Here is a 24,842-nt window from a genome sequence, read left to right as displayed (position 1 = left end):
GAGAGGAGAAAGAGAAACAATAAGTTGTGTTGAAATCTTAACTTGGGCTAACAGTTTCTATTCAAATTCATTTTCTTATGTTTTCTCTTACATAGTTTCAAGCACATTTGCCTATTAATTGTTGTGATTCGTGGTCTGTTTTTCCTGTTCCAATAGTTTCTTTGGTCCCTTAGTTTTGCTATTGAGGAACAGGGAGAATTCAGTTGTTCGGTGAGGTGACTTCCCTTTGGATTTCTACAGTAAGCTTTGCTTTAGGGAGTAAGCCATTTTGTCTAATAAGGGATCTTTGTAAATATGGTACAGCGGATAGCTAGTTGGTTTATTAACTGCAGCAAGACACAAGAGCAGGCTAGAAGCCCAGGGACAGATTTTCGTTGCTTCTGTTACTGTCCGTGTTAACTGCTGCTTTTGACAGAGTGTCTTTGCATAGCCCTGGCTGGCTCCTGACTGGCTCTGTAGACTGACCTTGAGTGGACAGAGGTTTGTTGCCTCTGCCTCCTGGGTGCTAGGATCAAAGGTGTTGCCGGCCATAGCAGTAACTGAACTAGAGCCTCCACCAGGCCTCTGTAATAGACTAGTCACGCGGCTCCTGACAGCCTCTGTCAGCAAACCAGTCTCAATGGCGCTGCTTGCTCTTGCTCTGCTACTGAGCAGGGTGCCAGATAGTCGGTTCAGAGATTGGACAGTCTTTCCTCTGGCTCAGCAGTAGTTTTGGCCTCTTTAGTTAGATTTCGTTATTAGAAGGATGCTCTTGTCGTCCTCCTTTTGTGCGTGCTTCCCTTCGCAGCTGCTTGATCTCTGCTCCGAGCTGTAGGCCCCTGACTTAGGTGTAGGCAGAGGACTTGGGTGGTGTGTTCCCCGGGCTTCATGGAAAGGTGTTATATCCTGTGAGTGACTTGAAGAATGAATCTGAGTGCGGTACCCGAGCAGTGCCTAACAGCCTTGCAGCCTGGCATTTCCATTAGAGTTAGTATCTGAGTCTAAGGAACCCTGGCTCGCAGCGGTGCTGTTGGCTGTTGTCGATGCCAAACACCAGCACGTGTGCAGTCAGAAGAGCACCCTTCCCCTCCAGAACACAAGTTAATCTGCAATCACAGAGTGAAGGTACAGACTTTTCTCCACTGCGTTAAAGGCTGTATATGGTCTGCGGCGTGTTGCTCAGTGGGAGAGCATTTTTTCAGCATGGAATAAGTCCTAGTTACGTAGAGTAAATAAAGATAAAAGGCTGTGTCTCCATCCTGTGTCACGATTTGCCTTATTTCCATCGTCTAATTTAATTGTTGATGAAATATAATAGTGTGCGAACTTTGTCAGCTAACCCAGCGCAGCCTCGACTGTGGTGATTTGCGAGCGCTGCCTCCTTGGCGCCGTTTCCCTAACTGGCCCCTCTGCCTCTCAGGCAGCGGGAACTCGCCGCCCAGCAGCAGCCTCACGCCTCCCAGCCACGTCAACCTGTCTCCAAGCACGGTCCCCGAGTTCTCCTACTCCAGCAGCGAAGACGAGTTCTATGACGCCGACGAGTTCCACCAGAGCGGCTCCTCCCCACAGCGCTTGATCGAGTAAGTGTGGGAGACCAGTGCGCTCAAAGGGCTCCTGGGTTGGAAGATGTGGGCTGGAGGCTGCAGCTAGCGACAGACTTGCCTCTGAGAAAGGCCTGCTGAGCAAAGCCAGTTCTGTGACAGCTGTGACATGTACTCTGATTTAGTAATACAAACTGAACGGATAGGCTTTACATAAGAGAAAAAACAGGCAAAGGACATGACTAAAGGACACATCAATAAATAACACGTATTTAACATGCAGAATAGGTGGTCAGCTCCTTAACTGTCCAGTGAGAGCCCGCTGAGGTGGTATTCCTCAACCGTAGATAGACGGGAACTTAGACAGTGGATCCCGGCCCTGCTGGCGAGGAACGCACACGTTGTGGTGGAGAAGACCCGGGACAGATTGTGCGAAGGGTGAGGGGAGGCGTTGACAAGACTGCAAGGGCTGTCTCAGCCTGAGCGTTGACCTGTAGCTGATCTACACCTGTGAAATGTGTGCCCACTGCTGCCGGCTGCAATGTGGTTTGTGCCACTTGAAACAGTCTCATGGGAGTCTCTGAAACCTTTTCAAAGTAGCCTGCTCTTCCCTGCGCACACCTTTGATCCCAGCGCAAGGAGGCAGATGCAGGTGGATCTCTAATTTCTGGCCAGCCTGGTCTCCTAGCAAGCATTCTAGCCAGGGCTGTATAACGCGACCCTGTCTCAAAGGGGGAAAGAAGCCGAATGTTCATCTATGGCAGCACCTCCACAGTGTAGCTAAGGGAAAGGTCAGGGGCGGAAGCTACGTCGACGTTACTGCCTTCTGTGGAGAGGGAAAAGGACATTTTTCTTATTTATACTTAAACACTGGGGAAAACACACAAGAGCCTAATAATTACCCAGTGGGGGAAGTAGACTGGATTTAGATGGCACTTTCTGACTATTCACAGTTCTGTTCTTGTTTTGTTTGGGGTTCCTTGTTACTGTCCGCTGCTGAAAATTGACCCCTGGGCTTTGTGGGTGGGAAGCCTTTGCTTGATTACCGAGTCACACCGCAGCCCGTGTGAACTGTTACTAAGGACCACAAATGCACTGTAGGCAAAGGCAGAAAGCGCCAGCAGAGAACAGAGTTTTCCCCGAGACAGTGACAGGGTGGAGAGGCCGGGAGCCTCCAGATGTTCATGTTGGTCTTAAGACACAGGAGTGAGAAACCCTGCTTTGCTTGGGCCCCTCTGCTCATCACCTCTCTTGTGGGCTTGGGGAGGCATCATTGATAGAGTTGCAGACCACCCAGTCTCCCGAGCACAGCCCCTTCAGAGGCCTGGGTGTCCCTTTGGCCCATCTCTCACCACATACCCCTCCAGGAGCAAGCACTCATCATACTTTTTTCCTTTTAAAGATACAGCTGAGGTGGGGCAGGGCAGGAGGCGCCAGCAGCAACAAGAAGGATGCTGTCCCAGTGGGCCAGACAGTGACCGCTTTTGCTTCCTTTTACTTACTGTTTTACTTTGCAATTCCCTCATGTTATCCCTGGATTAATTACGGCTCTAGCTCATTCCTTTTATGGCTGGGCATTTTGCTGTTGTAGGGCTATGTCCTGTACCAGTTTGTTTATTGATGGGCTCAAGCCATTGTTAGATTTTAGTTTACAAATAAAACTATTGTATTATAACATCTTTTGTGCCTACCCCCATGCCGGGGCACAGAGGGTGTAAAACCTGGGGTCTCACAGCTCAGGAGTTCAATTGCGCCCTTCCCAGAAACTCCCCCAGACCAAAACTCGTTGCAAAAGCAAGAGGTTTATTAACCATTGTACAATGGGGTCACCCCTGCTGGTCAGCAAAGAGTGGCACCGGGAGACAAAGGCCTTTAGGTTTTTAAAAGAAAAATTGTGGGAAATTTGAAGTTGGAGTTTTGGCAATTTAGGATTGGATGAGGAAGTTATAAAGTAAGATAATTGGTTAGTCTTAGGTGTTCAAGCTTGGCCAGTCCTGCCAAGTGTGGATGCAGCTGCAATTGAAGGTGGGATGGTTAGCTCATCCTTGAAGATTAGGGCTGCGGGCTCTTAGGGTGCTTGATTTATTTGCAGGTAGTTTGGTGTGACTCGAGTGTAGGGCATGCTGTTTGATTTGGTAAGCTTTTAGGAATTTTGAACATCTTACTGTGATGTTGGCAGCTGCTGGCCAGGTCTGTGCTTTAGGCAGCTAGGTGCCGCAGATTGTGTAGTGTTGGGGAGGGCTGGACTTCAGGTCGAAAGAGGAGGCCAGGCCTGGTGGTTGCCTGAGAAGCTCAGTGATGGCTCTTGGGATGGAGGGAGGTGCTGGACTCGCATACCGAGCAGGAAGGCAGACCCTGCTGATCGGGTTTCTTCGGTGGAAAACGCTTCACCTGATTTACCGCAGTAGCTGAAAGCTAGGTACGTAGTAGCGTTGTCCAGAAAAGACTGACGCCAGCTGGGTGGTAGCTGGCGGGTAAAAGGTTTACCGGACCTCTGCACAGGCAGGTTGCTGTGGCTCACACCTCTGAGTTCTAGAACCTCAGATCCACTGAGTTCTCAGTCTGTTTTGTGGGGTGACCTTGGTGAACTTACTTATCCTGCGCAGTCCTCAGTTTCCTCATTGGTAAAATGAGGGTAAGAATAAGTGCAGTGTGGAGGAGTCTCTGTGAGTATTTAAGCGAGACGTAAGTCAGGCGTGCTGTGCATAAAGTGGCCGCGCTCACAGAAAGCACTGTTCACCTTGTCACTTCTGCTCGCTAGAGACGTAGCTAGCTTTGGTTTGACTGGACATTTGTCCTGCTCTCTTGGAAGTTGGTACAGTGGACATAGCTTGGGTTTCGCCTTGTGTGGCAAGATACATTTGGGACTGACTATATGTGACCTGCAAGGTGTGCAGAAGCCCAGCCTTAGGCACTGAAAGTTCTTTCAGTAAGAAATGTGGCGCCAGGCAGTGACCTTGAACACCTTTAACCCCAGCACTCCAGGGACAGAAGCAGGTGGATGTCTGTGAGTTCGAGGCTAGCCTGTTTTACAGAGTGAGTTCCAGGACAGCCAGGGCCACACAGAGAAACCCTATCTTGAAAAGCCAGAATAAGAAGGAGGACAAGGAGTGCTTTTCCAGGCTTCTGCGGTCCTCCAGGCTGTGTACTCATACCTGAAGCTTTGGAGTGAGGAGCTGCGGATGAGGGAACACACAGTGTCTGTTTTTCTGGGCTACTTAACACAGTGTATTTGCTGGTTCCATCATTTGCCTGCAGGCTTCATGATTGCACTTTTCTTTCCCGCCAAGTAGTAATCCACTGTGTGTAAGGACCACACTTTCATAATCCCTCGTCAGCTGAGGACGTTTAAGCTGTTTTCATTTTCTAGCTACTGTAAATAGCGTAATGAACACAGCTGAGCAATGAGTGGGATCGCTGGTCTTTTACTGTGTGCGCGCGCGCGCGCCAAGGAGTGGTATACCTGGGTCGCATGGTCTGTTCTCAGCTTTTTGGGAATTCTCCGCACCGATTTTTCAAAGTGACTGCACCACTTTGTGTTCCCACTAACACTAAATGAAATTCCCCTTACCCATATCCTCTCCAGCATTTGTTGTTATTTGTTTTCTTGATCTTAGCCATTCTGACCATGGTAAGGTGAAATCGCAAAGTAATTTTTATTTGCCTTTCCTTGATTGCTAAGAATGTTGAATACTTTTGAGATATTTCTTAGCCATTGTTTGTTCATTCATTCATTCATTCATGAATGAATGAATGAAACTCACTGTTCAGATCCATAGCCCTTTTTTTAATCAGGTCATTTGTTTTTGACTGTCTGAATTTTTTAGTTCTTTGTATATTCTGTATGTTAATCCTCTATAAGATGTGTAGCTAGTGAAGATTCTGTGGCTTCATCTTCCTTTGCTGTGAAGAAGCTTTTTAGTTTGATGAGGTCAGTTGTTGGCCTGGATTATTAGACAAATGGAGCCCTGTTTAGAGAGTCTTGCCTGTCCCTCGTCTTGTGGGGTTTGCCTATGTTTTCTCTTAGCAGTTTCGGTCTTGGGTGTCTCTGTTAATTTGTGGTTCATCCCTTTTGGGGCATCTGTCACTCCTTGTGAGTCTGGGCAAAGGTCTGTGAATCTTGTTTATCTTCCCAAAGAACCAGATTTTAGATTTGTTGATTCTTTGTATCATTTTCTTCATTTAGGTTTCATTAATTTCTGCTCTGACTTATATTACTTCTTGCCTAGATTTGGGTCTGGTTTGTTCTTTGTTTTTCTCCATTCTTGAGTTGGATCACCATTTATTTATGCTCTTTCTGTGTTTTTGATGTAGGAGCTTAAAATTATAAATTTCCTTCTTAGGACTCCATTTAATGTGTCCTAAAGGCTTTGTTGTGTCGTGTTTTCACTCTCACCTAGTTGCAGAAATTTTACTACTTCTCTTGAGTTCTTCGGCACATTTCATCAGTCAGCAATGCACTCTTTAGTCTCCATAAGTTAGTGTAATACTGGAAATTTGTTTGTTGTCATGTTTCATTGCACTGTGATGGCATACACAAAAGTTACTCCAGTTTTTCTGAACTTCTTAAGATTTGTTTTGTCTTAGAGTGGGTTCTCTTTTAAAGAAGCTCCTGTGGACTTCTGAGTACAATGCATGCTCCTCAGTGTGTGGGTGGAATATTCTGTAGGTAGCTACTAAGCGCATCTGCTGTATGTTGACATTTAATTCTGAAAAACTTTTGTCATGGTGACCTGTCTATTGAAAAATACAGTCTTGAAATCACCTACGATTGCAGGCAAATGGTGGGAACTAGAAAAGATCATCCTGAGTGAGGTAACCCAGAAGCAGAAAGACACACATGGTATATGCTCACTTATAAGTGGATAATAGACATATAATATAGGATAAACATACTGCTGTTCACATAAAGAAGCTAAGCCAGAAGGAGGACCCTGGGTAAGATGCTCAGTCCTCACTCAGAAAGGCAAACTGGACAGACGTTGGAAGGGGGAGAAAACAGGGAACAGGACAGGAGTCTACCACAGAGGGCCTCTGAAAGTCTTATCCAGCAGGGTATCAAAGCAGATGCGGACACTCATAGCCAAACTTTGGGCAGAGTGCAGGGAGTATTATGAAAGAAGGGGAGACAGAAAGACCTGAAGGGGACAGGAACTCCACAAGGAGAGCAACAGAACCAAAAAATCTGAGCCCAGGTGTCTTTCTGGGACTGATACTCCAGTCAAGGACCATGCATGGAGATAACCTAGAACCTCTGCACAGATGTAGCCCATGGCAGCTCAGTCTCCAAGTGGGTTCTCTAGCAAGGGGAACAGGGACTGTCTCTGATATGAACTCAGTGGCTGGCTTTTTAATCACTTCTCCCTGAGGGGTTGGGGCAGCCTTACCAGGCCACAGAGGAAGACAGTACAGTCAGTCCTCATGAGACCTAATAGGCTAGGGTCAGAGGGAAGGGGAGGAGGACCTCCCCTATCAGTGGACTTGGATAGGGGCATGGGAGAAGAAGAGGAAGGGGGCTACAGCTGAGATACAGTGTGAATAAATTGTAATAATCAATCAATCAATCAATAAATAAAAAGAAAAATCACCCATGATTGAGTTGTAGTTTGTCTTTGAGTCTTTTCATTGTGGGGATACACTTTGTGAAATTGGGTGCTTCAGAATTTGATGCATATGTTTAAGTGAAATTCCCTTTTTGGTTAATTGTTCCCTTGATTAAAAGGAAGTATTTTATATCTTCTAGTTAGTTTTAATTTGAAGTCTATTTTGTTGAATAATGGCTGTCAACACTTACTTACTTCCTGGTTCCATTTGCTTGGAATTCCACCCTCTTTTAAAATACCTTTCCACTTTAAGGGGATGCCTGCCTATCTTTAAAGCTGAGTTTCTCGTATACAACATATCTATTCAGCTCACACAAGTCTTGATTGACACTGTTATTGTTGAGTAGAGTGTGTTGGTTGCAGCTCTTATTTTGTGAATAGTGCTTGGTGTTTGAATGGTTACCTTGTTATTTTTCTCTTTTGATGCTCTCTTGGCTGTCCTTACTTCTCTCTTCAGTCTGAAGTATTCCCTCCAGTATTCTGTAGGGTTGGCTTAGTGATCATGGAGTCTTTTAGCCTGTTTATGTTTTGCTGGGTACCATAGATCAGGTTGTCAGACATTGCTCCGGCTTCTGGCTTTTCAACTTTCTATTGAGAAATCAGCTGCTGTTCTGATGGAATTGCCTTTTCTGTGATTCCGTGTGTGTTTGTGTGTGTATCTCTTGGAGCTTTCAACATTCTTTGTTCTGTATTTAGTGCTTTAACTATGATATGTTGTAGGGTTTTTTTGTCCTGGTTTGTTGTAGAATAATAATATTTACTGTTGATTTATCTTTTGGTTAAACAGTGGTTATTCCTAAACCAGCTGTATACCCAAATCACTACACAGAGACTGGGATGTATTTAATTAATCTAGAGCACAATGCTGGGCAATAGTTACTCCATCCTAAACCTCCAAGCCTGCATAGTTTCCTACCATTGAGATTTCCCAACATTATACTTGCTTTTAGTCATATCATAGGTCGGTTTCATCCTTCCTCATGGTTCCAAGACCTCTCCTTCTAATCTCTGCTCTCCAACTCCACCCACTCCCTTCTTTCTCCTCCCCTCCTGAGCAGGATGCCCCACCCTATTTTCTCCATTGCACAGCATTGGCTGGTTATTTAATTGAAAATACAGAGAACAAACAATGGCATATTTACACAAACTTGAGATGCGATGTCTGGATTGAAACCAGATAGTGGGGGAGAGAAACCAGCATTTGAATGAACAAGGGTAAAGTGTATACATTCCACAAGAACATTATACCAACCTGGTCCTCTCTGTTCCGGTGCTTTGTGTACTGCTTGTGCTTATCTGACTGTGCTTTCCTAATTTAAGGATGTTTTCTTCTATGGTCTTGCTGAAGATCTGGTGTACACCATTGACCTGAGATTCTTCTTCCTCATCTACGTCTATAATTAAAAATGGCAACGTTTTGAATAAGGTTTTGAAATTCTGTTTGTATAGCTGTGTTTCTTGTGTGTGAATGCGCAGGTGCACTGTGTGCTTGCAGTACCCACAGGCTCAGAAGGGTCGGGAGCTGGAGTGCAGGAGGTTCTGAGCCACCCTGTGGCTCCTGAGACGCGAACTCTGGTCCTCCAAGAGCAGTAGGTGCTCTTGATCTCTGAACCGTCTCTCCAGCCCCATATTTCATGTTTTCTTATTATCCCCCAGTTCCTACATGTTCTTAGTATTTTACTTTTTCATATTCTTCAGTGCTCTGATTTCAGATTCTGACGTCTGTCTTGCCCTTGCTCTGTTCTACTTGAGAGGCTCTCCCCCGAGTTTTCTCACTGGGTTATTGAGGTTTTCAGTTCCATCTTTAGTTTTACACAAGTTCTCTATTTTCAAATTCTGTTCACTGAGACAATGTTTGTGTTTTCTTGGGTGTCACTTTGTTGCTCTTCTCTTTAAGCTCATTGGGCTGGTTGTGTCTTCCTTAAACCCCTTGAATTCTTTAACAAAGTTTGATTATTCTTTCAAGCACTGTGTCTTAGGGTTCATCTAAATAATTCTCACTGGAGAAGATTTGTGTGGAACTGGTGGGTTTGGGGAACATACACCATCTTGGCCTTTCATATTGTGTTTTATGATGCACTCTGGTCGTGTGGACTTTTCCTTGGTTGTGTGTCTGATGTGAAGCTCTAGGCTGCCAGCTTTGGAGGTTTGGTTCAGTTGTGGTGTTGTCCACGCCTGGGTAATCTCATCTGCTGCACGGGAAGCTAGCTGGCCAACCGTCAGATACTCGGTGTTGGTTTTGGATTGGAGCAACGGGGGTGATTCCAGCTCAGTGTTTGTAAGGATTCGTGTGAATGGGACAGATGGCTGGATCTTTCTGGGCCGATGCACAAGCTGTGCTGTCAGAGGCTAAGTCTGGGGGTGTGGGCACAGTGTGCAAGCTGTGCTGTCAGGCTACGTCTGGGCACAGTGTGGGTGGGAGAAGGGTCTTGAACCATCACTAGACTAGCACGATGTATAGGTTGTGTGACCAAAGTAAGGCCTGAGGGCTAGGGGTGGACAAAGTTATAGTATTAACTTCATGTTGTATATTGTGTGTATCATAAACTATTGAGAAATAATTACCAGTTTTCCAGAAGAAATTCGGGAATTAAAAAAAATTAACGATGTTATTTATCTTTGCCTAGAGTTAGAAAAATAGATCACTCAATAAAAACAGTAAAATGGGGGGATTTCTATGTACAAGCTTTTGTTTGTTTTGTTCTGTTTGTCCGTTTGTTTGTTTGTTTGTTTGTTTGTTGAGACAGGGTTTCTCTGTAGCCTTGGCTGTTCTGGGCTTGCTTTGTAGCCCAGACTGGCCTCGAACTCACAGAGATCCACCTGCCTCTGCGTCTCAAGTGCTGGGATTACAGGCGAGCACCACGATTGCCCAGCTGTGTACAACTTTTAAACCACAGTAATGATGTGTCTTAATTACTGCATGCATACCGTTACAGGCTTAGCAAATAATCATTTAGAAAAAAAACAAACCCAAAGTAAAAGGTTGGTTTTCTTTTTTAAAGGTTCAGCCATTGTTCTATATTTAAACAGAGTTAGTGAGTCTCTTAAACCCTAGCTGTTTTCTTTTTAATTTGTTGCTACATCTTATGTATCAGTGTGTCTATCCCATGGTCACTGTGAAAGTCAGGGGACATTCCAGGAGTTGGATTTCTCGTCACAGTGTGTAGGGTTTTTGCCAACCAATGGCTTTTACCTGTCCATCTGCTAACATCCTGAAGTGAGCTTAGTAACACGGGATGAACTCTTGCAGTGCCGCCCAAGTCTCTGGTCTAGTTTAAGGCTTACTCTTGACGTGCTTGTGATTAACTCCATCGTAGCACGTCTACAAAACTGTCTGCACAACTTTGGCCCCTCTCCCTCTCCCCTCTTTCTGGTTCCCTTCTCTCTCTTCTCCATTTCCTGCCCCCTAACCCACAGTTCATAAACTACCATTTAAAGTAACCCAAATGTGAGGCCTGTCTCCAGGCCTTCGGTCTTGCGCTCTCCTTGGACAGCCTCAGCTTGGGTGTAAAGTGAGTTGACTTAAAAGAGTGATTCCGTTTTGATGATCTGTGGAAGAACCACATATTTTGACAAGAATTCTCCAGCAGCTCTGTCTTGTGAAAATAATTTAATTTCTTAACGTGGGTCTTTCACTTGTTCCATTGCTTCTTCAAACTTGTGAGATACACTTTCTCGCCACTTTTGACGTGTATTAATGCTAATTAGCAGAGAGGCAGCAAGTAATTACCCAAGAATTTTTGTAAAATAGACCAAAACAAGGTAAACTCTATTTAAAGTGGGCTCATGCGTACGCTAAACTTTCAGTATATTAATGTAAGCAGATCCCAGAGGAGTTTCGGGGTGGCGAGAGTGTCTGTACCTGGCGCTCTTCACTTGTCTTGCATACTTCTTGGGAGGTGTGCAGCCACAGGGGCGGGGCCTGCTGCGTGCCCGGGTGAGCCTGTAGCCACAGCAGTCAGACTGCTCCCGTGCTGGGTAGCGGGGGGGGGGGGGGGGGGGGGGAGGGGGGGAGGGTGCTTTGCAGGGCCGGCATGCTCACGCTCTGTTTGCTGCTCATTTCTGCTATGAAATAGCTTATTAATGTTTCTAAAGATGAAAAAAAGACAACAGGGCTAATTATTTAACTAGAGTAATAATGTACAGTGTTCACTGGGGTTTTTAAAAAGTGATTTATCTGTAGCATTTTAAGTGTCTGTATTATGAGAAATTTGATTTATGTTTCCATACTGTACATGATTGCTTGCCTTTATGGTTCTATGTTTTTTGAAACAAGGTTTTATTATATAGCCGTGGCTGGCCTGGAATTCTCAATGTAGACTCAACTGGCCTCGAACTCTCAGAGAACAGCTTGCCTCTGCCTCCCAAGCGTAGGGATTAAAGGCATTGCCCCCACTCCTGGCTGGTTATTTGATGTATATACGAATTCTAAGGTAGATTTTGATACTTTTTAGGGGAGGCTCTTTAGCCCTTCTTAAACCTGCTAATAAAGTCAGTTGTCATAAATTTATTTGTAAGAATAATATATTTTAAAATGTTATTTCAAATTCACTTTTTAAATCTTAAGAAAAAGTATTAATCCCCTGTGGACTTTGCTCAAGGATCTCAGGAAATAAAGACAAGGAACCTGAGACTTAGGATGGATTATGTTGCCAGTGTGACTTTTGCCTAGAGTCACAGTCTATATAACTCAGGCTGGCCTCAAGCTGAAAGCAATCCTCCTGCCTCAGCTTCCCAAATGCTGATGCTCATAGGTGTGGTCCAGAGCCCCCCAGCTGGACAGTTGCCATTTTTGAGGAAATTAAATTGCCAGTTACTGGCACATTTCCATGTGCACAAAAAATTGAGAAAGTGAACTGAAGTTTCAGATGTGGATACAGAGGCAGAAAGCTCACCGACTCGCTCACGGCCTTCACCTGGGCTCGAACACACCCTTTGCACACAGCGCAGGTCTCGGTGTGGCGTGTCGGTGCTGCCTGTAGGAGGCTGCCTGTTTCCGCCATCTGTCTGTATGGATTGCTGTTGATCGCAAGCGACTGGCTGGGCAGCTGCGTGCCATGCTGCTTGCTTTAGCTGGAAAGCTGACCCGTTCCACTGTTGTTTTATGCAGTTCTTCTGGCTCTGCCTCAGTCTTGACACACAGCAGCTCCGGAAATAGCCTGAAACGCCCAGACACCACAGAATCCCTGAATTCCTCCATGTCCAATGGCACAAGCGATGCTGGTGAGGGGCCTTGAGAACTTTGTTGTCTTGGCGGTGTTTGAGTGCGGCCGGGCGGCGCCTGAGCCAGCTGCTGTGTTGCAGATCTCTTCGATTCCCACGACGACCGAGATGACGATGCGGAGGCGGGCTCGGTGGAGGAGCACAAGAGCGTCATCATGCATCTCTTATCACAAGTCAGGCTCGGGATGGACCTCACAAAGGCAAGGACCAGCCCTGCGCTCTGTCCGCTTGGCTCGCAGAGTGAGCACGGGGGCGCGCGTGTGTGTGGCTTGACCCTGGGTTAACATGCGTGCAGATGGGTGAACTAGTGCCCTGTGGACAAGTGAAAGCGAGTTTTCAGAGATGACGCTTGAGTTAAGAGCCGAGACTGATGTGCAGCGAGTGAGAGACCCCTGTGAACCTCGCCGTATTGAGACTCGTGCCCTCTAGCACAAATCTGCCTATTTAAGATCAAGACCCTGGAGTCCTGTAGAGGCCGTCCTGACTTGGTCTAGTCTGTCACACTCTGCTTTCTCGTTTCCGTCCACTGGGTTGTGGGGGAGGGGTTGCCCACCCCACCACTGTCTTCACGTCTTATTTGTGTGTCCGTGTCACCTCTGTTATGGCCTTACCTCTAAAAAGCAGCTCGATGAATTGTTTCTTAGCTATGCCTTCTCCTGGTTCCCTGAAGAAAGCATAATTCCCTCAGCCAGACCCAGGGCCACTTACGTCTTTTTGATGTTTGTAACATTCCAACTGAGACAGGAGTGCTGTGTGTCACATGCAGGGAGAGCAGAGGTTTGTACCGAGGAACAGGAAGCAGGAAGCGTGCAGAGCCCTCGGGGTCTCGCATCTGCTTGGCAGGGCAGTGGGCGTTCTGAACTGGGACTTCTTGGACAGTGTGCAGCATAACTGGGGAACTGTGGGTGTGGCGGGGTGGGTGCCCACCTTGCAGCGGTGCAGAAGTCTGCTTCTCGTGGAATCTGATCCTCGGGAGTCAAATGTGTGTGTTTACAGGTAGTGCTTCCAACGTTTATTCTCGAGAGAAGATCGCTCTTAGAAATGTATGCAGACTTTTTCGCGCATCCGGACCTGTTCGTGAGGTAAGTGACAGCTCAGAAGTTGCTGCTATGTAGCGATGGTGCCCTTCTGCTCAGCTAGCGAGGCAGGCCCTCCCCCTCCTCTGGCGTGTTTGGGTGGGTGAATCTTCTGTGTGGTGGAGGGTTTGGAGGCCCTCAAGGCGGTCACTGACAGAGCTGCTTTAAAGTCTACAAAGAGGCAGGCAGGGAATTTAAAAAGCCAAGACTATGTGCTCATTTGGAATTCATTTAATTCTGCTCAACAAACCTTTCTGACATACCTATCACTTGGCAGGTACTTTATTACAACCCTAAGAAAGAAAAAGTTTGGAAGTCCAATTACACACTGAATCATAGGCTGTACCAGAAAGCCTTCAGCCTGAGCTGCGTGCGCAGGGAAAAAAACACGCCGAGAGACTGGCAGTGGGTCATTGCTTTTCGACAGCAGCAGGAAATGCTCCAGTCTGTGTTCCCTGACTGCATCCCGTGCTCTGGCTTCCTAAAGCCAGAGGCACATTACTAGCTCAGCATGGAATAGGTTGGGGAGAGGGAGAGAGCAAGAGAGATTTAAGAGAAACCGGTGGCCAGTTCTCAAAGTGCAGACATGTTAAGTATCACTGACGGGTGGGTCCGTTGTAATGCCATAGGACTATTAGGTGCTTAATGACAGTAGCTGATTTTTGGAAATTTGGAGTTTGTTTTCCTCAGAGGAACCACTTTAGAATTTTAAGAGTACAGCTGAAACATGAACAAATCAGAAAAATCAGAATACTAGAAATACATGATTAACTCCAAAACGAAGGACAAAGGTGCCAGGTGGAAGACAAGCCCAGCTAAGCCGGCGGCGCCAGCAGCCACCAGGTGCGGGCAGCCCCCGGCCTCTGGCAGAGAAGACAGCGGTTGCCGGCCTAGCGTGCCCTGCTGTGTGGAGGGGCGGCTCTTTGGCCAGTGGCCTGCTTGGGTGAAAGGAAGAAGCTAGGCCTGAGGGTGTAGCTCAGGCCCTCACTCACCTGCAGGCATGAGGCCCTGGCCTTGCTAGTGTTGCCAACAGTAAAAAATAAAATGACCGGGCAGCACTCAGAGGCCAGGGCTTACACAGGTGTGCGCACACTCACCTCAGCCCCAGGGCAGCGGGGCCTGCATCCAGTCTGCTTAGAGACTGGCCCTAAGGGCGAGGCAGAGAGGGCCAGAGAAGGACCCTGACATCCTGGCTCTCACACGGCACGCTGGGCTGTGCGCACTGCACGCGTACTTATCGCGCACACTCATAAACGCCTCAGAAGAGGAAAACCGTTACCATGCATCTTACTCGCTGTTTGATTGCTCTGAAGAGACGCCGTGACGTCATGACCAAGGAAACTCTGACACATTGCTTTAATGGGGGGCTTGGTGGAGAGCGTGGCAGACAGGCAGGCATGGTACCTGCCAATCTGTGGGCAGAGAGAGGTCTGGGGTGGGCTTTTGAAAGTTCCAGGCCCAGCTGGAGTGACACCTCCTCAGCAAGGTCACACCTAGTCCTTGTGAACAGTCCTTGACAGGGGGCTAGGCGTTCAGAAATGCCCCTGTAGGGGCCATTCTTCTTCAGACCACCACCCCATCTATCACTGTGCAGAGCAGCATGGCTGTGGCTTATTAGTCTCAACAGAGAAAAGAAGGTAAATGCCCTGTAGTCCCCGCATCTGTGAGGCAGAGACAGGAGCATTGCTGTAAGTGAGAGACCAGCTAGCATACAAATTAAGCACCAGGCCAGCTTGAAGAGTGAGACCCTGTCTCAAAACAAACAAATGGGTCAGAAGAATAACCAGAGGCAAATAGACAGATTGTAATGAAGAAAGAATGAATTTATCAAGAAGACACACACCCACAGCTTCAGGATACATGCAACAGGCCTGAAGTGTAGCCCAGTGGTAGGGTCACCCCGCCCCCCAATACCAGACTAAACACAGGGAAATGGAAGTCAGCCGGCCCCTCCAGAGCTAATTGGACAGTCGACCCAGGAACTCGGCAGGGGCTAGAGAGATGCCGTGTGGTTGAGTCCTGGCCGCTTCAAGAGGACCCAGACATCTAGCTTCAGTGCCAGGGTATCCATGCCCTCCACAGGCGCCGGGCACGCATGTGGTACATGTACAGACATGCAAGCAAAACACCAGTACACATAAAATATAAAATAATACATTTTTAAAAAGAAAGTCACATTTTTTTTACCATAATAGAATTAAACCAGCTTGGTGTGGTGTTACAAGCCACAGCAATGTCACCACTCAGAGCTAGACAGGAGAATCAACTCAAATTCAAAGCCCAGGGACTAACATCCTGTCTCAGAAACCGAGCCATGAGTGAATTGGTGACTGGTGATTGGGAATATAGACATCCCTCTGGCAGGGAAGCAGCACACCTGCCTCAAGTTCTGGAACAAGCAGGATGAAGACCCAGCCTGGAAGCCAGCAAGTGGGGGCCATGGAGTGTGCAGAGGGAGGTGGCTTGAGGGAAACGGATGCTCTCTGCTCTGACTGGGTGATGATTAACCACGTGGGTATAAACATCTGCTGGAGTCTTATAAACCCTGGAGTGCCACACTGGCATCGGCATCCACCATGGGGTCCAGGGTGCGTCCTGCTGAGAGGGAGCATCACCTTTGTCCTGTCTTCCAGCATCAGCGATCAGAAGGACCCCAGGGATCGCATGGTCCAGGTTGTGAAATGGTACCTGTCGGCCTTCCATGCAGGAAGGAGAGGGTCAGTGGCCAAGAAGCCGTACAATCCTATTCTAGGCGAGATCTTTCAGTGCCACTGGACATTGCCAAACGACTCAGAAGAAAACGCAGTGAGTTTCTGTGGGCCGGGGTCTGTGAGCCGCAAGCACAGCTTTTGGGAAGCAGTTTTCTCTGTGGGTCGTGGGAGTAAACTCAGACTTGGCAGCAGACTGCTTTACCAGCTGAACCTTCCGGGGGGCCTGGGGTTAGGATTTTCAGTTATTTCACACTGTGTGAAGTAATTGAAAGATTCCGTGATGTCAGATGCTCACTGTGGAAAGACTATTGTTGGTGAGCATTTCCTGTAAGCACGGGACGGTGAAAGAGGAATGGCATGACTTGGGGATGGACATTAAGTCCGATCACAAGGGCCTTGTCCACCGTACTGGTTAAGTTTCTGCTTAGTGGTGTCTGTTGTGCTTTGAGAATGATCATTGTAATGACTTTGTGCAAACTAAATTTGGAACCAGCATGCTCTAGAAAAAACAGCTGCATTTGTGAGGTGGAATTGTGAGCAGCTCACAGAGGGGAGGCAGTCGGAGAGATGTGTCCTTGTTCGTGGGCACCAGCAGCTCTTTAACAGCAAAAGCAGAAAGTGTTGGACGTGTGAAAGGAGCCTTCAGAGTGGAAGCTGCACTTGTGGGAAAGTCTGCTGGAGAGACATTTGAGTCTGCTGGGGTGGTTTGGATGCCGCTGTGCGAGAACCAGCCCTGTGTTAGGGCGCTGCTCTGTGTGTGTTGTTTATTTCTTGGTGGTGGGGCATGGCGGATGGAGTGAGACCCCCCTGGTGGAGTCTCTCTGTTTCTACGTTTTAGAGACTGAACTCGGCCTCCGTGTCCTTACCTGCTAAGTCGCCGCCCTGGCCCGGGGCTCCGTGTAGCGTTGTTTGCAAGCACAGACCAACACCAGGGAATGCAGTCTGCGTAGCTTCTAAGCATGAGAAAGCAGCAGCCCCGGCCCGGGGCGCCCGGCTCAGGGTCATCTTGTGGAGAATAGGCCCCTGTGTCTATTTCCAAGGATACGTTAACGTGTTGGCCTCACTGAAGACAGAGGCAACGGTCAGCGCGCACAGGGTGGCTGTGCCAGGCCTGGCTTTAGAGCCTGCTCACCAGGCAGGTGAAGCCTTCAGGCATCTTAGTGTAGGCAGGGAAACTGCCAGTCCCTAAGGGGCAGTGGTCAGGTTCTACAGAGAGAGAGAGAGAGAGAGAGAGAGAGAGAGAGAGAGAGAGAGAGTGTGTGTGTGTGTGTGTGTGTCTGCCTGTCTGTCTAGGAGAGAGCAGAGATGCTGCTTGTTGGATTCTGCATTGTCCTGCTTTACCTAAGAAGTTTTTTAACTGACGTTACAATTGCTTCCAGGAGCTCGTTTCAGAAGGGCCAGTTCCCTGGGTCTCTAAGAACAGTGTGACATTTGTGGCTGAGCAAGTGTCCCATCATCCACCCAGTAAGTAACAGGTGTTTCCTGCCGTCTTAAACTGTTCTAAAGCCTGCTGCCCACAGCCAGGGCCAAGGGCTTGTCGCTCAAGTGCTGTGCATCCTCTGTCCCCTGAACTGGACGCTCTGTTTGCAGTTGCACAGCCTCGGCATCACTGAGTGAGGGGTACAGAGTGAAGGTTTGGGAACTAAAGGTTAGAGCTTCCGAAGTCACCTCACCCACAGCAACCTGGAGACCAAATAGAGAAAGAGAGAAAGACACAACAGAAGAGTGGATTGTGGGGACCCAGATTGTGGGGAGGGAGCGGGAGCTTCCCTGCCGAGCAGGATGGGTGGCTCTCCTGCTTGGTGGCCACTGGGGCGGCCATGGCCTCCGTCCTGCCGGCTCTCCGTGTACTTGCTCTGGGCAAAGGGGGCACTCTTAGCATGACCTTGGCTCTTCCCTGGGAGGAGGATCGACTGTAGAGCCAGTCAGTTTGGAGCAGTGACTATGACTGTACACTCATGAAACTCTCTGTTTCAGTTTCAGCCTTTTACGCTGAGTGTTTTAGCAAGAAGATACAGTTCAATGCTCATATCTGGACTAAATCAAAATTCCTTGGGATGTCAATTGGGGTACACAACATAGGCCAGGGTAAGTGTGTGGGTTCCAGCTTGTACCAGAACCGGGCACTAAGGAAAGACGTCCCTTCAAAGTCAGGCTGGGCGGCATAATTTACATGGAAATGTGAAGGCGGGGGCGGGGGGGAGGGGATGATGTGCTATCCCTAAGGTAGATGGCGCGCCGTGCCCGGGCAGACGTCGGGCCGGGGCTGCTGCCCTAGCAGAGGCTGCCCTTCTCTCCACAGGCTGCGTTTCCTGTCTGGAGTACGACGAACACTACATCCTCACCTTCCCCAACGGCTACGGGAGGCAAGTAGACCCTTTTCCGTCAGCTGCACCCCGCTCTCGCCTCGCCGCGCTCTCACCGAGAACCTCTGATTCTGCAGGTCCATCCTGACAGTGCCCTGGGTGGAGTTAGGAGGAGAGTGCAGCATTAACTGCTCCAAAACGGGCTACAGTGCAAGCATCGTCTTCCACACCAAGCCTTTCTACGGGGGCAAGAAGCACAGAATCACGGCAGACATTTTGTAGGTATTTTGTCTTTCTGCCTCGGTGTCCGTTTTCTCAATTGCTGTTCTCTTGACCGGCTGTTGGGAACTAAGCATCAGCTGACCTTGTAGGCAGGTCTCCACCGTAGGCGTCAGTCTCCTCCAGGAGACCTTCACCCTGGACCCACAGCAGTGGGGTGGAGGGTGGGCCCCTGCTGAGCACGACCCTCCTAAGTGCTGAGCTCCTGCACCCTCGGACTCCATCCTTGTCGGGTGGGCCGTGAGCTCGTCCTGCAAACAGGCTTTGGGACCTGCAGTGTGGCGTCTGCGCGCCTCCACAAAGCCCTTCATTTCTCCGTCCGCTGCTAGGGAAACAGTAAACAGCACAGGTAGGTCCCAGGCAAGACTTCTTGCGGCAGGACTTGGGAGGCAGCTGTGTGTCTGAGTAGCAGGAGTTTGCGGCTTCAGAAACTGCCTCCAAAGGAGTCTGTCCAGTGCGCCTCAGGGCCTTTTCTCCACCCTGAAACAGTGTCCCAGTGGGGTAATGCTTGAGGAGAACACTTTGCAGCTTGAGACTGATAGAAATTGTTTCTTTTCTGTTTAGTTCTCCAAACGACAAGAAATCTTTCTGCTCAATTGAAGGGGAGTGGAATGGTATCATGTACGCGAAATACGCAACAGGGGTGAGGACCGCATTTCAACTCTTGTCTCGGCCGTGGTGTGTGCAGACCGCCCTTGGTCTTGTTTCCTTCTTCCGGAACTTCAGCCAAGAGCAGCTAGCATGGCGTTAGGGAGAACCCTCCCGCCCTCTCCCCACTTTGCTACACTATATCTAACAGGACGGCCTCAAAACTCTCGAGAAGAACTTGTTTGAAGCAGTGCTTAGCAGTCACGCAGTAAATGTCTCGTCTGTTGTCAGAAGGGTATAAGACGAAAGTCTGTTAGGGTCACTAGTGCTGTCATGAAATGCCATGACCAGGAGCAGCTTAGGGAGAGAAGAGGGTTCATTGCACTCACACTTCCATCGAAAAGGTTCGTCAGAGAAAGCAGTGAAAGCAGGAAGTCAAGCAGGGCAGGAGCCTGGAGGCAGGGGCTAGTGCTGAGGACGTGGAGGGTGCTGCTTAAGGGCTTGTCCCATGGCGTGCTCAGCCTGCCGCCTTTTTTTTTTTCAATTAAATTTTATTTTTTATTATTAGTTACATTTTATTAACTCTGTATCCCGCTCCCTTATTCCTTCACAATCCCATCCTGATTGAGGAGGACCTCCTCCCTTTTCATCTGACCCTGTTTTATCAGGTATCTTCAGGACTGGCTGCAAAGTCCTCCTCTGCCGCCTAGCAAAACTGCTCCTTCCTTGGGGGGGGGGGGTGTCAAAGAGCCAGTCATTGAGTTCCTGTCAGAGATAGTCCCTGTTCCCCTTACTATGAGAAACCAATTGAGCTACTGAGCTACCACGGGCTACATCCGAGCAATGGTTCTAGATTATATCCATACATGGTCCTTGGTGGAGTGTCAGTCTCAGAAAAGACTCGGCCTGCCTTCTTATAGAACCCAGGACCACCAGCCCAGGCATGGCCCCACCCACAATGGGCTGGGCCTCCCACTACCTCATTAATCACTAATTAAGAAAATGTATGTCCTACAGATAGCTCTTACAGAGGCATTTTCTCAACTGTGGCTCCCTCTTCTCAAGATGACTCTAGCCTGTGTCAAGTAGACATAAAACTAACAGCAGAGAAGCTGGAGAGATGGCTCAGTGCGTAAGAGCGCTGGCTGTTCTTCCAGAGGACCCGGGTTCAAGCCTCAGCACCCACATGGCAGTTCACAACTCTCTAAGTCGAGTTCCAGGGGATCTGACTCAGTCACAGACATACATGCAGGCATGACACTCACACACATAAAAAAATTATAAAATTAACCAGCACAAAATGCTAATTTGTGTTTTATACACTCAGGCATAGAGAAATGGGGCTGTCCTGCCAGGAAGGAACTCAGTTTTACACACTCAGTGTTTGTGCTCAGCCAGGTATCTACACGGATTAGCGGGAGCTGGTGACATGGAGCTGAGGGGGCTGCAGCCCATCTTCAGGGGCCGCTTACCTTGGTGACTGATCCTCGAGCGTGTCTGATGGAGTGCACGCACAGCCATGCTGAAGCCGGCTGTTGAATTGCCTCTGAATGCAAAACAAGAATTTCTCTAGACTTGGGTTGCATAGGAAACTCACTGTGCTAAGAGGAGGGGCCTTGGGCGTCAGAGGGCCCTGAGAAGGACCTCCGGGTAACACTAACGCAGCTTCGCCCTTGCTGTCTAGGAAAATACTGTCTTTGTCGACACCAAGAAGTTGCCTATCATCAAGAAAAAAGTGAGGAAGTTGGAAGATCAGAACGAGTATGAGTCCCGCTGGTAAGGAACCAGAGCAGCTGCCATGCTTCTGGCTTGCCTAGGCCCGGGTCCACGTGGGTCTGCTTGAGGAGACAGAGCATGGAAAAGCAGTGCCAGCTGAGCTCCAGGGCCCGGGTCCTCAGGCAGGACCTGCACTGAGAGCTTTGTAACCACAGCTAAGTTCTGTGCCGTCTCTCTGCCGCGTTCCTGGCAGCCGAGATGGCAGCCTGGAGAAGGAGCTGTTTCTCATGCCCTTAAGTCCCTGCTGCTGGCCTCTAAACCCTTCCCTTGTTGACAGTTAGCACCTTAAGGGGTCCAGTCTACACTGCGGCCCTCGGGAGCTGCCAGGCCGTGTGGGTGTGTGTCCTCACAGCTCCTTCCATCTCTTTAGCCTTTGGAAGGACGTCACTTTCAACTTAAAAATCAGAGACATTGATGCAGCAACCGAAGCAAAGCACAGACTTGAAGAAAGACAGAGAGCAGAAGCCAGAGAAAGGAAGGAGAAAGAAATTCAGTGGGAGACAAGGGTAAGTCGTTTCCTCTGTAGCTTGAGCACTAACTGGTTCGTGTCAGCGAACACTGGATCCCGGACCCGACCCTACCTGACACTCACTCTAGCAGCGGGAGTAGACGGGGTGAAGACGTGCACTGCCTAACAGAGTCCTCTTCCTTCTGCAGCTCTTCCATGAAGATGGGGAGTGCTGGGTTTACGATGAGCCGCTACTGAAGCGTCTCGGTGCTGTGAAGCACTAGGCTGGCACCTCAGCCCACGCTGGGGACCAGGCAGCAGGCGTCACTGAGCAACAATCGATCTTCCTCCAGGAGAACCTGGCACTCCCTTCTTATTGCAGTGGTTCCTATCTCAGGGATACTGGACTTGACGACACAGACGAACAATTAAAGTGGAAAACGCTTCCCTTTTCTCCTCTGTGGCAGTTACAATTTTGACTTCAGTCCTGAGAAAAACTTCAGGTTTTGAAACAAGATGTCTCTTCCTTTTCCAGATCCCACGCTTTGAAAAGCATTTATAGACGGACCAGGGTCTCAGCTTCCTGTCCTTCAATTCTGCTGTTGAGGCATAAAATCCTTGTCTCCTAGTTCATATACTCTCTGGTTCTAGATACACACACACATGATATACCTGACAGTTTTTCACAAGTACACGCACCTGTAAATACTGTATCCTCAGAGTTGTTTTAGAAAATTAGCGCAGTGTATGAAAATCAAGTGTTAAGGGAATTTCATGGTTTCACCTATAACCTTTATTTTAGAACTGAACTATTAGATTGTATCTAAACCTGGATTAGTATGCAGCGCTTCTTAAGGCTTCATAAAATAATTTTCCAACCTTTTTAAAAATATGTTTCCTTCATTGTTTTATGAGCTCGAACGCCAATCTTGGCGACCTGACTGAAGCACCGTTCCCAGCCCTCCAACCACACACCACCATCAATAGTGCATACTGCTCATCCTGGAACCTCACTGGATTACAGAGCTGGGGACCTCACTTTCCCACCCCCAGCCCCCAAAAAGGCCACAGCAGATGGCTTGATCTGAAGGGAAATACAGAACTATGTTTATTTAAAAATACATTAAACAAAAACAGGGCAGTTTGGTGCTATAACAAATTAGTTGCATGTAGGCACACAAGAACTGAGTTCTCCTCAGAGGACACAGGCCAGGGCCCCCACACTGCTGACGGAAGTGTCTGGATCACACTTGGATACTATCTATCTCATTGCCACCCAGTCCAGTAGCCCTGGGTTAGTCTTCTCGTAAATCAAATCTAGGTTGCCAGCGCAAAAATCCAACCGAAGCCCTAAGGCAATCGTGTAATTCCATAAAATGCACACACGTCTTTAAATACACACTGCTTCAGGCCAATGAGACTGCAGTTTATTTGACTATTTTATGGTAGGGGAAGAGGCTGAGTGTTGATGTGAAGGCCCTGATGTCCGTAATGGGGATGGTGGAGTCTGCCAGGAGAGGAGAGGGTGGCAGGTAGAGGAGCCGCATCCCTTCACGAGAACTGGGATCCTCGCTGGAACGGGTGCCATCCTCTTCCAGTTCATACTTCCCATATCCAACAACCTGAAAGGGGCCAAAGAGGCGGCTTAGAAACTTGCCAGCTAGATGTGAGCAAGACTTCAGTTTTTCACAAGGACTTCAGACGGTTGGCTGCACTCACATGAACGCTGAGCATTTTACTTCCAGGCCCCCTGTGAGCCTTGAACCAGCTGACCAGGTCTGACTTTGAGAAAGACTTCAGCGCTTCAATCTTGCAGAGAGGGAGGACGGGAAAAGAGCATGAGTAAGGGCGTCGTCTTAGGCAGAAGTCTGTCCCCCGCCCCCTAAGAATCTGAGTTTATCTTACTTGGCTTGTGTCAACCTGCCCCTGCCCTTTCACAAAAGGACAAAGGTTCTCAGGGACTGGCCTTCCTAGCAACTGTGTGTGCATCAGCCCCACAGCGGGCACCAGAAAGCCAGCCTAGAGTCGCACACTGCACGCTCCAGCAATGGCTGAGCTGCGCTGATGCCTTTGGTATGTGGTGCGCATCAGTCGCCTGGACAAGAGGACCAAAGCGCTGTTGTGATGGTCTCATTGATTTCAAATGTCAGCTAGAAGTTGCCAAAAGACCTGGAGGAACTCCATAAAAACATGAGTGCTCTGTTTCTGTAGACCCCATAAGTTGCCCCCTTAAAACTTCATAATAACCTCTGGCTGGTCCATGTAGAGGTAAAGGTTAGCATCTTAAAGAGCTGCTACCCAGGGAGAGACTACAGAGCCTGAAAACCACAGATGACAGAAACAGTGAGCCAGGAAACATGGCCGAAATTTCCCTCCACACAGCACTGTCTGGACCCAGGACAACGCAGCTGAGGGCCTTCCCCAGGCCTTCAGGGCTGTCTTGCTCTGACAGATCATTACCTCGTGGGCAAGGCGGTCAAAGAGGTACTGCTGTGTCACCACTTCATTCCAGTTCCTGTCCACCTCCTCCCCGAGGTGTGTGTCCTCACACTCCTTCAACTTGATCAGAGCTGTGACCTGTCAGAAACATGCTCAGCCGTGACCTCACACCCATTCAGAACAAGCGGCTTGTGGCAGACATGCCAGTGTGCGTGTGTGCATATCTCTGCGTGTGTATCGGGGGTTTTAGAGGGACATTTGTAAAAATGTACTGGAATGTAAACACCCTTGCCATCGTGCAAGCATGGCAGTGACCAGCTCTGGTGTCCTGAAGGCTTCCCAAGACAGGGCACTAGTCACCTGAGTATTGAATGCATCTTCAGTGAGGTTCTCAATCTTCTCCTCGAAGCTGGAAAGAAATTCTTCTATCTTCTTGTCAACAGTTTCGGAGCTGAAACAATTCGGGTAGAAGCCAAAGGAATTCAGGCTCACTCAGGCATAAAGCCTGAAGGTTCTCTACCCTAAGCCAGGAAAGCAAGGAAACTGAGGAAGAGCTGCCGCTCCAAGCTTCAGCCTCCTCTCCTGGTGCCCAGACAGTGATGTGTCGACATCCACCTGGGCCATGCCACGCCTCACACTGTCAGGGCCTTACCCCTCAGGGTCCATGTCTCCTGTGGCTTTGTTTTTATGTGTATGTGTGTTTTGCTCACGCATGTGCCTGGTGCCCACAGAGGTCAGAAGAAAGCACTGGGTTTCTTGGAGTCAGACACAGGTTTGAGCCACCACATAGGCTGAGAGCAGGTAGTCCTAGCCGCTGAGCTATCCAGTGGTCTGGGGGTTAAGACAGTCGTGCAGCCTGGGCTGGCTCTGACT

At 48.6% G+C, this 24,842-nt stretch overlaps 2 protein-coding genes across 12 annotated transcripts in view; one reads left to right on the top strand and one right to left on the bottom strand.

Moving 5' to 3' along the window:
* The window catches only part of Osbpl9 (oxysterol binding protein like 9), a 121,825-nt gene extending 99,405 nt beyond the window's left edge, over window positions 1-22,420 (top strand). For all 9 annotated transcript variants that reach the window (XM_060366106.1, XM_060366105.1, XM_021660874.2 and 6 more), the window contains 13 exons: window positions 1,400-1,559; window positions 12,234-12,346; window positions 12,428-12,546; window positions 13,343-13,428; window positions 16,056-16,227; window positions 17,513-17,597; window positions 18,111-18,221; window positions 18,436-18,499; window positions 18,577-18,717; window positions 19,283-19,361; window positions 20,991-21,082; window positions 21,453-21,588; window positions 21,740-22,420. In XM_060366106.1, coding sequence (XP_060222089.1) covers window positions 1,400-1,559; window positions 12,234-12,346; window positions 12,428-12,546; window positions 13,343-13,428; window positions 16,056-16,227; window positions 17,513-17,597; window positions 18,111-18,221; window positions 18,436-18,499; window positions 18,577-18,717; window positions 19,283-19,361; window positions 20,991-21,082; window positions 21,453-21,588; window positions 21,740-21,814 — 1,433 coding nt within the window. In that variant the 3' untranslated portion in view covers window positions 21,815-22,420. The remainder of the gene's footprint in view (window positions 1-1,399; window positions 1,560-12,233; window positions 12,347-12,427; window positions 12,547-13,342; window positions 13,429-16,055; window positions 16,228-17,512; window positions 17,598-18,110; window positions 18,222-18,435; window positions 18,500-18,576; window positions 18,718-19,282; window positions 19,362-20,990; window positions 21,083-21,452; window positions 21,589-21,739) is intronic.
* Window positions 22,421-22,615: 195 nt separating this feature from the next.
* Nrdc (nardilysin convertase) overlaps window positions 22,616-24,842 on the bottom strand; it is a 66,863-nt gene continuing 64,636 nt past the window's right edge. For all 3 annotated transcript variants that reach the window (XM_021660836.2, XM_021660842.2, XM_060366103.1), the window contains 4 exons: window positions 24,330-24,420; window positions 23,991-24,107; window positions 23,250-23,339; window positions 22,616-23,152 (listed from right to left, as the gene is read on the bottom strand). In XM_021660836.2, coding sequence (XP_021516511.1) covers window positions 22,958-23,152; window positions 23,250-23,339; window positions 23,991-24,107; window positions 24,330-24,420 — 493 coding nt within the window. In that variant the 3' untranslated portion in view covers window positions 22,616-22,957. The remainder of the gene's footprint in view (window positions 23,153-23,249; window positions 23,340-23,990; window positions 24,108-24,329; window positions 24,421-24,842) is intronic.

Source organism: Meriones unguiculatus, chromosome 12, assembly GCF_030254825.1.
Source record: "Meriones unguiculatus strain TT.TT164.6M chromosome 12, Bangor_MerUng_6.1, whole genome shotgun sequence".
Classification (NCBI taxonomy): Eukaryota; Metazoa; Chordata; class Mammalia; order Rodentia; family Muridae; genus Meriones; species Meriones unguiculatus.
The sequence above is the reverse complement of the archived record's forward strand: the minus strand, read 5'-3'. Positions and strand labels throughout refer to the sequence as shown.